At 48.0% G+C, this 13445-nt stretch overlaps 4 protein-coding genes across 4 annotated transcripts; all 4 read right to left on the bottom strand.

Annotated features, from left to right (window-relative positions):
* Positions 1 to 126: 126 nt before the first annotated feature.
* Positions 127 to 4976, bottom strand: I303_103237 (uncharacterized protein; the record flags this gene model as incomplete). The annotated part of the gene is made up of 25 exons (XM_018406583.2): positions 127 to 185; positions 266 to 285; positions 361 to 417; positions 505 to 776; positions 833 to 863; positions 927 to 1146; positions 1207 to 1277; positions 1350 to 1477; positions 1533 to 1588; positions 1655 to 1701; positions 1749 to 1817; positions 1876 to 2002; positions 2068 to 2093; positions 2147 to 2238; positions 2297 to 2321; positions 2381 to 2617; positions 2695 to 2721; positions 2780 to 2805; positions 2871 to 2965; positions 3026 to 3179; positions 3240 to 3347; positions 3408 to 3425; positions 3488 to 3550; positions 3729 to 3861; positions 3973 to 4976. 25 exons carry the CDS (start codon positions 4974 to 4976, stop codon positions 127 to 129), a joined length of 3165 nt encoding a protein of 1054 aa, XP_018265077.2.
* A 538-nt stretch (positions 4977 to 5514) lies between these two features.
* On the bottom strand, positions 5515 to 6740 carry I303_103236 (uncharacterized protein; the record flags this gene model as incomplete). Its single annotated transcript, XM_018406582.1, has 2 exons — positions 5515 to 5807; positions 5927 to 6740. The coding sequence occupies 2 exons, from the start codon at positions 6738 to 6740 to the stop codon at positions 5515 to 5517; spliced, it is 1107 nt and encodes a 368-aa protein (XP_018265076.1).
* Positions 6741 to 7537: 797 nt separating this feature from the next.
* I303_103235 (uncharacterized protein) lies at positions 7538 to 9007 on the bottom strand (the record flags this gene model as incomplete). Its single annotated transcript, XM_018406581.1, has 2 exons — positions 7538 to 7797; positions 8026 to 9007. The coding sequence occupies 2 exons, from the start codon at positions 9005 to 9007 to the stop codon at positions 7538 to 7540; spliced, it is 1242 nt and encodes a 413-aa protein (XP_018265075.1).
* Positions 9008 to 9537: 530 nt separating this feature from the next.
* On the bottom strand, positions 9538 to 12540 carry I303_103234 (uncharacterized protein; the record flags this gene model as incomplete). Its single annotated transcript, XM_018406580.1, has 14 exons — positions 9538 to 10261; positions 10355 to 10537; positions 10617 to 10773; positions 10850 to 10892; positions 10962 to 11108; positions 11186 to 11314; positions 11399 to 11405; positions 11480 to 11601; positions 11679 to 11745; positions 11866 to 11966; positions 12149 to 12179; positions 12276 to 12307; positions 12385 to 12414; positions 12502 to 12540. The coding sequence occupies 14 exons, from the start codon at positions 12538 to 12540 to the stop codon at positions 9538 to 9540; spliced, it is 1812 nt and encodes a 603-aa protein (XP_018265074.1).
* Between the last annotated feature and the right edge of the window lie 905 nt (positions 12541 to 13445).

Below are 13445 nucleotides of genomic sequence, written 5' to 3'. Positions count from 1 at the left end.
AAGCGGGAAGGGCAGAGGATCGCAAGATACGTGATCAGATGCATTGTCACTTTCGTCATTTCATGATATTATAGCTCATGTACAAATAGTACTTCATCCCTTCATGCTGATCTGCGTCCTCGTCTCTTATTCACCCGCGAAAAGCCTTACGATGAGATACGAAGTGGATCCTACGAATCGGAAGACTGAACAATACCATCGTTTGTCAGTTTACTTCAGTACAGCACGGTCAAAGGGTACAACCTCGTAGCGGATTGCAACTCACAAGCAAGACCTGCTACCGTACTGAGGAAAACAGAAAAACAATATGGTCAGTCATGTAAGCCATGCTATGAAGCAGAGCGATATCGAGAGACTCACTACAACAGGACACCCATATAAGTTGTAGCTAACGAACTATCCCCTCCACTCGTTTGTCTGAAACCCAGGCGATGGTTACATTAGCACATCTCGCCGCGGAAAGAGCAAGGTCAGCAAAGAAAAAAGAAAGAATCCTTCACTGACAGGATAGCAGCTGCTAAAGCTCCATTCGACATGGTCCAAGCTAATAACACGTTGGTCCTGACATTCTTATAATAATCTTCTTGTTTCTGATCCTCCGAAACAGACTTTTCTTCTTTGGGAGCCTTCGTAGCTAATACCCTCAATTCTGACGCGTACACCTCGTTCAAGTCTTGTTGTTCTACCGGAACATCCACAGTCACTTCGTCTTTCGAATCGGACTTGACGACTCCTAGATCCTCTGATACTTTATCTGAACCCTTTGTACCCCATGACTGATGACAGTATCATCAGTATTGTTGTCACATTCGGAGATAGCAATTGCACTTACGACATCATGCACATTACAGAACGCATATACGCTATCCCAACCTCTTCGTCAGCTGCATTGCCTGAATTGCACAAGTCCCTCGACTCTGACTCACTTTAGGACGTTCACGTAACTCGGCGCCAATAGCAGATATTGCAGGAAAGAGGTGAGCATATGCCAAGGTTCCAGCGCCAAAAGGGAAGAGACGATGTATAATCCGTACGTCGCCGCTAGGGACACCACGATATTCCTGAAGATCTTGTTACCGAAAACGTCGTCCGCAGATATCGTTCCGTCCGCTGTTATACTCTGAATACCCCGGACAGCCAGATATACTGAACCGTCTTTGTGTCAGCGACCGAGAACGCAGAATCGAAGTGGGATCGAAGACTTACTCGCCGCGAAAAGCATATATACAGTGATCAGAGCAAATCCGACCATACTACTTGTATAACCGACTTTCGATCTGTACCAGGAGACAACATCACAAACATGAGCATAAGACAAAGTGCGTGCTTCGGCTTGTGTAACTACTCACCCTGCAGGTCTGTTACCTAAAGCCAAGAGGAAACACCAAAGTAGTAAAGCGATGTATAGGTAATGCAGAGGGGTATTGACGTATTTCCAAGCGGATCCAAGCGAGTTCAGAGAGCTGGTCAAGACGAACTGCAAACTCGGAATAGTTAGTTCACTCGGCAAGTAGTAGTGGTAGGTCGCTTACGAAGGCAATGTAGAAGTTTCCCAAAGCGAACCAAGCGAATATCATGCTGAGTGTTTCTGTGAGACGGGTTTGTCAATTCATGCGGCACAGATTGGAAAATGGAGTATGAAGCGGAAACCTACGATAGACAAGCTCGACATGCAAGAAGAGCTTTCTCGTAAAGGTGTGTCTGCGAGAACATTAGCAACGATCATACTACGCTGAGTGTACACTTACGAAGATCTGTACAGGTATCCAAAGTGCACTATGGAATGTATCGCTGCGAAGAAAGAACCGTTCAACCATCTATCATTTCGAGGTATTGTCAGCTTCCACCCCTACACTGAAAATGGCTGTGACATACCTTCTTCTCTGAGATACCAACTCCGGTACAGTGTCAGGTACATCTGTGATGGCATATGCCGATTTCACGTAGTGCAGCTTCCATTTGCATTGCCTTTTACTGACTAGCTCCCAGCACAGAATACGATCTTCGTTGTGAAAAACAGTCTATCAGCTGATTGACATTACGCTGGCTTTTCGGGAACAGGCTTACCTTCGGCAAGATACATATTCGCGGAACTATAGGTCGAATCAGCTTTCGATTCCGCGTTCTGACTTAGGTCGAGACTTACAAAATACCTGCCCCAGCACCATGCATAGTCTCACCGACAAAGTATTGTTTGAGCGGTCCATCTCCGTGATCGTCATTCAGCAGCGCGATGTACTACTCAAGCAGTCAGCCAATGTGACAGGCTTACGTCCATGATATACGTATCACTCACTCGATAAGCTGAGAAAGCACCGGGTCTGAAAAGCTTATTAGCCTTTATTTCGCAATGTCATATAATATGGCTAAGGTAACTTACAACACCGTTATATATCCGAAAACACTTTCTAAAGGCTTATCCAAGATATTCGACATCTTATATTCGAAGTTCTGAGCAGCCACCAAAGGATTCAAGAGATTCTTCCAGAACATCCCTTTCAAGGCTACGATCTCCCCGCATGCGCCTCCTACCGACGAATTGATGTCGAATGCTTTCCATAGGTGATAGATCGAGTCTGGACCCGGTTGGGTACCGACATCCAGCAAGACACAAACGCTGGAGACACACCAGTCAGTAAACGGATAGATCTATGATGGCGTCTGATTCTCTTCGATATGGTCGGCAGAACTCACTTGGGTTTCAGACAGGCACCGAAAGCACTATGGAATGCATCATCAGCGTCAGACGACAAAAAGTTCGAAAACGCGCTAAACCCACTTGAAGAACCATCTATGACTGTTGATCTGGTGGGGATCATGTCAGCTATAGTCGATAGGCAGGTAAGCAGGTAAGAGAAAGGTTCGCTCACCTTCTTCTGATTCTTCTCCTTCATACAGAAAATCATCTGTATTGGGACGGTGTTCGATCCTCCTGGCCCGATCTTTCCATTTGATGTTATGGACACTAATCTTGTCTTGTATCAGCTTAAGCTTACCAGACAGAGATGCCCTGAAGATGACTCACGCTGAGTAGTATATTCGTAAAGATGAGCTGTCACCGGTTTCCCATTGACCACATTCTTGCCGACTCCGTCTTGATATACCCCTAGAGCAGCCAAGACAGATCTTGTTCTTGGGTTGATCTTCAGCCGCCCGTCCGCAACTATGCATACGACGACCTATATCATTCCGACGTTAGCCAGCGCGTAAAGGGGCTGGGAAGAATTTGCACGATATACCTTCTTCCAGCCTTCCTTGCCCCACGTCTTACTCTTCGACCTCGTACATAAGTGCGCGATGTTCTGCATTACACCTCGCATAGTCCGGCAGAATAGGGTGTCATCCTCCTGCAGTCGTTGAACATCAGCACAAAGCATTTCGTGAACAGAAAAAGGAAGGAGACGGACATTGTACATGGTGATCACCTAGGCAAGACACACGATCAGCGAAATAATCTCAAGCACAGTATCAAGATAGCGCTACTCACGATGAACAGCTCAACCTGCCTTGGCGGATCATACAATTTCTGACGAAGGGTATACTTGTCGTCCTGCGAGTAGAATAGTTCATTGTTACTTGCGCATTCATCATCTGCCTGCCGTCATTCTGCTTGGTCCGCTTTCACCTTATCCATAGACAGGGATTGGCTTTTAACGCAGTGCGCCGTCTCCTGAACACCAAAAACCGGACTGCGTGTGGAGTCTAGCCAAAGAGACAGATGCACTTACAACAAAATCATTCGGATCACACGTCACAGCAGTATACCTCATCTTCGTAAATTCGTTGTCATCTCGTATCGGACATTGGTCGAGCAACATTGACGGGACGTCTATATCCAGTACCAAATGTCCTCGGAACAGTCTACGGGATTGGTAGAGGTAAGCATGGATCCGTTGACATGGGTGAAAGGGGAAAAGTGGTCAAGTCCACACCGGAGATCGTATTGGGCCAAGTGAGCGGAATCCCACTTACTGTACCCTCTTCTGAGTCCTATTCCTCCTGACCACTCTGGTAGGTAATGGACCATAATGCACATTGACTTCATCGTCATCCTGGTTCGGCGGCGCAGCATATCCATTCCGCTGTTGCTCGTGATCATCCCATCTTCCAGGTATCATCCCTACGTCTCCCCCATTCCCGACCGCCGGCCCATTATCGCTCAGCTGATATCCTCTTCCATTCGACATCGACAACGCTGAGGTGCTTTGCGGTATACCGAATCTAGCATCTGGAGTCGCGTGGGCAAGCAGGGGTGCGGAATCGTTAATATCGTCGTCTTGGTTGCCTGCTACATGGTTCCCATACCCATGAGGAGGATAGGATGGTCTGTGATCTAGTCCCATCATGGAAGAAGACGAGCTAGTGTGAGGCAGTAGCGGTGGTGGAGAAGATAGTCTGTGGTCTGATAAGCCGCCATAGCTTGATTGGGGAGCAGAGTAGAAGGAAGGATTAGAATCGAACCTTGTCCGAGGAGGAGAAAGGGGTGCCGGAGTAGGCGAAGTGTAAGAGTTTTGCTGAACAGGCAAAGAGTAACGAGGTCCGCCTGCTCCTAGTTGTTGAGGATGCTGAGGAGGTGAGAGCGGTTGAGAAAGATGATGTCGACTGCCTTGTGGCTCTGCCCATCCTTGATTCTGATTTTGGGCGGGAGGAGGGTTGAAAGGATCCCCGTAGCCCGGTGCAGGCGCAGGCGCAGGCGGATGATACATCTGCGGTGAAGAATGGGATTGATTGAGCGGAGGAGGCGTGTCGTATGGGTTGGTCATCGGTGATTGATTTGCGTGTTGCTGCTGAGGGTGAGGAACAGGGTCTGAAGGGTAATGATGTGAAGCTGCGCCGTATGGAGGTGCGGATTGTTGCGGATGTTGTGGTTGCTGATGAGGGAAAGAAGGGAATGGTACTCCTGTTCTTGTTGGCGAGGTGTACCCTTGTTGAGGCCGCTGACCATGAGGAGGAGTGTATATATCGCCTGGATTCATCTTGCCAATCTTTCTTACGGGCAAGTGTGTGAATATTAAGTGAAGTGCGTTTTTCGAGGTTTACGACTTCGCCTCGAGGAGAGATCTCGATTGATGGACTGTGTAATTGAGTTGCAAATGGAGTTGCCCTAGCTCCTCACTGCTGCTGACTGCTGCTGAGTTTTATACGTCGTCACAAGCGTAGCTTGATAAGATATGCATGAGAGCGAGGTGGATGATGTTGACAATGATGGACGTGCATTGTGTCTGTGTTTCATCCATCAAAAGAATCTGCAACTGATCCGGAGTGAGTGAGGCGGGGTAATCTCTGTGACCCTGAAATGACGCGTACGGTGGCAAAATCAAAAAAGAGGCGGTGAAAAATCAATAAATCAAGAATGGATACCGAACAAAGCATGCACAGCATTCATGCCCATGTGCGGAAGACCGACCATGCAGCTCAGTCAAGCCGAGCTGTTGGCGACGACATATGAGTCCTGTGATACCGAACGCAATGTTTGCTTCTACTTAGGCTGTTAGCTGGGAGAGTGAGATCTCCTCAGAAACTTGCTCTTCTGGCAAAGTTAGCCGGGATCGAAGTTCCCCTCATTCCTCCAGGTTGATTCGAACAAGCTGAATTCGAGGGGCCGAAGGAGCTTGCTGGTCTACTCCAGCTGTCAGACAGGTCTGAGTAAGGCTGTCCTTGAGTATATCCAGCCTGTTGGCCAGCTCTTCCTTGAATTTGAGTTTGAGAAGCGGCAATGTCTCTCATCCGCTTAAAGTGAGCATTGAGAGGCATGTAATTGCCATTTTCAGATGCCATATGATTATCCCAATCCGATCGTTTGAGACCTGCCCAGACATTGTACATCAACGCCGACAAGGGCAAGACGAGTCAAGCCGCAACGCATCACACTTTCGTTTCTGCGCATGGCGCACTCATGATCAGATCGGCGCACGATTTGACTCACCTTGAGGCGTCTCAAAGACGACCGTACCCCACGTACTATACCTCCGCCCAGCCTCCTCTTTCGACAACTTACCACTCATCATTTGCCGCTTGGTAATCTCTATATTCCTCAATGTAGTTTGGGCGCTTGTCAAATTCGCCTGTTCTTTTTGGAACTGATCCACAAGGCCTTGCGAGGTCCCTCGACTCTGTGCGACGGATCGGAGCTTCCCCATCACCGCCTCAGAATATTTCATGGATCTCGCAGTATCTTCGCCCAGCTTGGTAAGGTACGATTTGAATGCCCCAGCTCGCGTGGTTTGGGTCTGACCCAAGCGGGTATTCCAATACCTTACGTTGTTCTGCGTGGAATTTGAGTTTTGAGTCCGATCAAACGCATTCAGACTTGGATGCGGACTTGGGCTTGGATTTGGCCCGATCTCGGTCCATAGGATGGGACCATTCTTCCCCTGGAAAACATTTTGCACTGGTTGTTGACTACTTGCGAATGTGTTCGGGCTCAAGACCGGGTTCTGCTGAAATTGGGGAGGGAAGTAAGGAATTCCTCCTCCCCCTCCGAGAAAGGAAGACGCGAGATTGGGCGGCTGAGCACCTGTGGTAGACCCTGTTCCGGTATACAGGGGTCTACCTCCGCTGAAAATTGAGGAAGATGGTACGCCGCTAGCACCGGTATATGGGTGTCTGTAAGTGAAAGATAAGGGTGTCCCGGCTGACTGAGTTCCAAAAAATGGGGCCGCCGAAGATCGTATACCAGTTGTTCCTTGGCGTTGACGTAGCAAATCTGCCAAATCAGCGTAAGACATGCGTTGTGCCATCCTGTTTGTGTTGATAAATGAGTGAATGAGCGATGATATCCGGACCGAGCCGAAATCGTAGAGTTCTGTTAATTGTCGAGCAGTAGGTACAGTACAGTATCGAATGTGAGAAAAGTGGCAAAAAACCTCGCAGAGCTTGTCTTTTATATCATGCACATGTACAGTACTGTATACTCACGGTATTATATAGTATTGTCGGACCCTTGAGTCGAGTCAAACCAGTTGTGCGCCACCTGAAAGGAAGGCACCGCTCATTGGCCGAACAAATGAAAGAAGCATCTCCGCAGCGAGAGAGCCAAAGGAGCAAAGGAGCGATCCTCACTTCTTAGCTGGAAGACATACTGCACAATCAAAAAGCGGTGCATGGAGAGAACGATAAAAGACGACGTGATTTTTGCTGAGTGCTGGTCTGTGCATTTCGGCCGCATTTGTTGGTAGCATGAAGAGTACGGACGAGTAGGGGAGATGTGTGATACAGTATCAGAGCTCCTGTAGTTCAGTCAGACCTCATTTCATTTGGCTATTTGGCTATTGAGAGCTTGAAGTAGCGTTGCAGAGTATAAGGATCCTGCCTTGATGGCCAATCACAAGATATGCTACAGTACATACATGCCACAACGAAGATGTACAATGACTCCAGCTTATCTCAACAAATTCGCCAACGATCGACAAGGCGAAGGCAGTCAGCGCGTTGTTCCCTTCCTTTTCCGACATATTGAAGAGATAAGACTGTTCGTTCCGGTGAGCTACATCACATATAAGTATGAAAATAGGTAATACGATGTCGATTATAGCAATCAGAAGAAAGAGTTCAAAGGCGTAGATGCTCCACTCCTGTTCAAGAAACGGAATGGACCAGAGGCGTCTGTACCGCCTCCATATAAGCTGGGTCCTTGGCTAGTGAAATTAGATCCTCCATTGAAGGTACCACCCAAAGGGTTCGCCGATTGTTGGGCTTGTCGAAGCGCTTGAGTTCTTCTGAAATGACAATTCAGCTGAGCCGGTACTCCGCCTCGGTGGGTCGTCATTATATTATCCCAAGTTGATCTGGTCGGGCCTGGATCACATGACGTGACGTGACGTGACATGGCATGGCATGGCATGATTATAAATCAACCAGATTAAATCAGTTCGGCTCATTCCAATCAGTTAATCAGGGGGTCAGGGGGTCGACCCAGTCGAGGTCGAGGTCGGCCTCATCGGAATGAAGTGACGAAGTCCCATTCAGTCACAGATGATTCGCTGGCCATCGTACGACGGGACGACACAAGTAGGAATGACTCACCTGTACTTGCGCCTGTCAATGGATCAACGCCTCCAGACGAATCAAGAACAACCCCACCCCATTTCTCATAATACCTTCTCGCCGTATCCAAACTCACCCCACCCCTCTTGAAAGCATTCTCGACCCGTCCAACTTCTTCAAAAGTATTTCTGGCCCGTTGTCGCACATCCACCTCTCGGTCGTATATCGTCTTCAGACCCGGGGGCAAAGTAGTCCTTCGTGTCCCAGTGTACGGGTCGATGGTAGTTGATCCTCTGGCAACTATATTCTTGATTCTTTGATTGGCCGTGTTGAAGGAGGTCTGTATATCCGCCTTGAGCTCGTTCAGGTATTCCTGGAATGCGCCTCTGACGAACATAGGTGGATTGGAGCCGGTCTGCAAATTGGGGTCGATGTTTGAGCCCCAAGTGATACCGTTTGCATTTCCAAAGCTGTTCGAACTATCTGCGGAAAAGCATGGGGAGGTGGCGCCCATGAAAGGGGAAGTGGTCCTCATGAAAGGCGAAGTGGGAGGTGTTCCATAAGGAGACGCAGAAAAAAGGGGATCATTTGCACCGAGATCAAGATCACCGAAGTTGCTCGATCCGTCAAAAGTCGGGTTGATTGGGGGAACGTAAGTTGGGACCCATCCCGCTGAAGAATTCCCAGTATTGAGCGGAGAATATGGATCAAGCTCCTGCCATCTGACTTGTTGCCCATTCTTCATGAAGGTCACGTTTGAACCAAATGCTGGGGGGATTCCAGTATAAGTATTTGTACCTGTAATTTGGCTAAGATACGCCAGAAGCGCAGGATTAGTCTGATTGATACTGTTGACATCATTGCCTCCGCCCAAGAGTGCCCCGAGTACTGATGGATTGATACTAGCCCCGTAGAGTGTAGGATTGGTACCTTGAGTCTGCGCCGAATTTTGTCGGTTTAGAAGCTGAGAGAGGAGTGTGAGTTTTTCTTGCTCGCTTAGCAGATCTGAGTTGAAGGTCATCTTGGATACGTCGGTGGAAACGCGAGCAATTGGGCGACTGTTGTATAGGGATATATAATTACCTGTGAGTCGTGGCTAAGGGCAATGGATGAGGATGTGGAATGAGGACAAGAAATAAATCAAATCTTGGACAGGTGGCACTATGAATGCACTACAACTGTCTGCGCCGGATCTCAGAATGTACATATCTTGACGAAACACAAGCTCTGAGGTCCCAAAGGATTTCAATGACGTCCACATCATGAAAGGATGTATGAGCATACCCGTAACGATGTCGACTCGAACGTGTTCTGGATTTCAAAGCAGACTCACGGGTTTGGATGACACAATGCAGAGCGCTTGCACATGCCAGGGGGTTTCTACAGTATTGAGTGCTTCACAGAATAGCCGACGGTTCACAATGATAGATATGAGCCACTGAGGTATTTATATTGAGATGAAAAGCGCCATGAACAGGTTACGGGAGTTGCGCATGATCTTCATGATTTATTCATAAACTCTATATTCTATTGATACTTTCAGACTTGAACTTAATATAATCTCGGATTCCCAGGTATACCTCGTTCTCCCTCTCTTACCTGTCCCACTTCTCCATTGACTCCGCTCACATCCGACCCATACCCGCCATACCCTCTACTCCGCTGCGATTCCGCGTAGCTATCCCATCCAGCCTGGCGTTGCCGTTGACTTTGATCCCGACTTTGACTTTGTATTTGACCCATCTCTCCAGGTGTAGGTGTTGGCCGCGCTTCAGGCCATTGCGTGTGCGTGGCTTCTCCTTGTTGAGCATTCCATGACGGTGAGACCGCTTGAGCCGAATGCGGTTGATTCGAATATGCAGAAGGCAAAGCACCCGTCGGATGAGGAGATGGGAAATGTTCTTCTTGCGGCGTCACATACCGCGAGCTAGCTGTCTGAGGACTTATCGTATTTCCTCCAGGTGTATGATACATTTGTGATGCTGGAGAGGAGTGAGTGGGATTTGAGGTCATTTCTGTTTGTCCTTGAGCTTGACCTCCAACTTGTTGCATACGGCCATTAGTGGTATTTTCGTATAGCCTTAGATAAGAATTAGCGGATTTCAGCCCGCCACTACCCGACCGAACGGGTTGCGGAGGTGAAGTGAAGTTGTCTTGTTGTTGTCGAGGGTCATGTACCGAGAATCCATTGGGAGATGAGTTGTTGGCATAGCCAGTCTTGAGATTCGATAATTCTTGAGGACCATCGCCATTCCCGATAGAATCAGGCATAAAGCTGCAGCACATCGACCCAATATGTCTTCATTAGCATGCAGTGCGTCCCGTCGATAAAAGGGTCAAAGTGGGACCGAAGGATCGCTGTACTTACGTTCTCTGCAATTTGGTGGAAGACGAATGCGTCCCAGGTTTACCCCTCATGTAGTCTACGAAGAATTTGCACGCCAGGTATATCTCCAGTCCGAAATCTGCCAGATTGATCGTATCCCATATAGCCTGGAAATAGGTCTTGATCGATGTTTTCCGTTGATGAGGATTTTTCAGCGGGTCGGTACTACACCAATGATCAAGGTGAGATCAGCATGCAAATCAGTGACACCGCTCTGTCTGTGAGTGTCTCCAGCCGGACTTACTAATCAGTCCAATTGTAGGCCCAGCCCATATAAATACTGAAGAACACCATTTCCACACAAGTGCAGAGAGCCGATAGACCATCCGATACGTTCGTAGCTGTCCATAAGATTGTGCCGTGTATGACGCCGTGGGTCTGCAGGATGGAGAAGACGAAGCCTGATTCGCACGCCAAAATGGTCAGCTGCATTGACTCTTGACCAATCGAAATGGGTAAGGGACGCGGCCCACTCACTTTGGTAGAAGGTGAAGAAGACTATCAATTTGATCGCCAAAAACTACGATTGGACGTTTCCACATTAGCATCAGATTCCCGAATCCGAGATACGATATAATTCAGCACACACCTTGTTCAATGGCTTTCGTCCTTTCAGTTCATCCTTGCACAACACGTAAAATACGATCAACCCATATAGCGCCACCGAGATGGACACGAAGTCGACCGCTTCAAGATATACCTCGGCGAAGTGTATCGAATATTCGCCTGGACAAAGCTGTGTGAATAACACACTTCCATCAGCACCTAGGAGAAAAAAACAAAAACACATGGTCAAGTGGACGTATGACTTACCACTCCGTAGTACAAGCATATTATACCGACTATCGAGATGAGCGGTCGAAGAATGACATATTGCATGACGCTGAAACTCAAAGCATGCCAGAAATAAGGCTTGGATGCTCTAAATCGCCAGAAGTTGAACTGGGGAACATCGACCGCGCAGTATTAGCAAATCGGCTTCGATTCAACTGGCAAGACGTGTGAGAAGTATTCATTTATACTTACAGGAAATCTGCCAGTCGATGAACGAATTTCATGTTGTCAGCTATTTACTCAGGTATACAGAAGGCGAGGAAAGGGACATACGGAAATTTCTTCTTATCTTTCTCCGCCAACGCAGTCTTGAGCTGTTGATCCGTCGTGTTCATGGATACCAACTCCATGAGCAGCATTAAGAACGCCGAGAGGGTGATAGCTTCGTAGGCGGTCTGAATCCCGTTGATGTGTCAGCCAGGTATCTTACGAGGGTGATGGGGACATCAGGAGGAGGAAGAGGTTTACTTACCTCTGCCAAGATGTAATATTCGTATTCCCTGTAATATCGATACGAGAAAAAAGATACGATTGAGTACCTGTTCGACAAGTTTCCATTCGTCAGCGGTCTGCTCGTGTCACCGGTTGATTAGACAATGTCGCTTTACGCGACAGGTGAGGCAGGGGTCTCGTCGGAAAGAATCAAGTGCAGTACTCACACAGCAGGCATCAATAAAACCCTCATGACCTGTTTCTGAGCCGGCGGGTGCTGATACCGCACAGCATGCATCGTGAGGTTGAACAGCGTTATTAGGGTGGTCTAGTATAAGGTGTGATCAGCGCACATCAGATCAGATCACATCACATCAAATCAAATCAAATCAAGACACATCACATCATAAGAAAGTCGTGTACGGTATCCTGCAATTTAAATCCGCGCAGTAGATCTGTAGGAAGAAGGGGAAGGGCGATGACGACTCGAGTCGATTTGACTTGACTTACAAGTGCAGCACATCCTCCAGCTACGGCCCATCTACAATGACAATCCCAACAAATCCAATGTCCCCATACCATGTCAGCTGACCGTTCTACCATCAGAGGATTTGGTTACTGGTGGTTGCGAGCTCACCCTATACGATGCGCATCCCAATGTATACCGTCCTACATCATACATACTCATCAGCTTAGTTTTAAGCTCGATATCAACGAGAAACCTCTGCATGTTGCGGAGCACTCACAGGACTGAAAAATACATCTTCGTTTGCGTCCTACCTCGCTCCATGTATCAGCTTGACTTGGCTGGAATCCCCACTTCCCCTTCCCCGGGACTGCTCTGATGCGTTTATTGGACTCACAGTGACGTTCGAATTTGTCGACGGACAATACGCCCCCATACTTTATCCTAGCTCCTAGCTCCTACTTCCTTGTCCTTATTCGAGACCAGCTATGGGCTATCGTAGTCGAGGTTTCTATCACCCGATCCTGACTCTGACTCTGCGAGATCCGCTGTTGTCCTGCGATGCGCTTGTCCTTGTCTTGAAGATCGATACAAGCCTATTGTCCGTCTACTTTCGGGCGGGAATTTCCCAAGCTTGCGAATAGCCAAGACGCAGAATAGCTTCTATGAATAGTACTATACACAGCAAAGCTGATCCCCAGAATGACCCGAGTGAGGTGGATGTTGTATGGATGTATGGATGTATGGATGTACGAATGGATCTGAAACGCGGACAACGGTGGTCTCAAAGGATCAGATCAGATCAGATGAGGGTGTTTGTATCGTATCGCGTATGCTATCTCGGTGATCGGGTCCAGAAGGATCCTTTGACTGCAGCAAGTCTCGAATCTCGATTGATCGTCGAGTAGTCGTTGTCGTTGCCGCTGTTCGTTGTCGTCGTTAGAGATCACTGAGAATGATATTAATCTATCTCAAGGTGATTCTGGTACACTTTTACTTTACTTCACTTTACGACGCGCTGTGCACTGTGCACGATTATTGAAATTAACAGAACAATTACGAGTAAAGTGCCGTATTGCGCGGGGCCCGCAGTCACTGTACGATACAGTAACCGAAGACAAACATTACTAACCACTGTGCTCTCCCTTTCTCGGCCGTATGAGCAGAATGTCGCATGCAAGTGCGAATGCGAATGCGAGTCAACGCAGGAAGGAGTCAATAGCACAGGGATGGCACAGCTTTCAACGGTCGGCAAATGATACAGATGCTCAATTGCTCAATTGCTCAATTGCTCGTATCACGAAGAATATGAGGGGAGTCGTATTTGACTTTTGACTCTGA

Source organism: Kwoniella dejecticola, chromosome 3, assembly GCF_000512565.2.
Source record: "Kwoniella dejecticola CBS 10117 chromosome 3, complete sequence".
In the NCBI taxonomy this organism is placed as follows: Eukaryota; Fungi; Basidiomycota; class Tremellomycetes; order Tremellales; family Cryptococcaceae; genus Kwoniella; species Kwoniella dejecticola.
The sequence above is the reverse complement of the archived record's forward strand: the minus strand, read 5'-3'. Positions and strand labels throughout refer to the sequence as shown.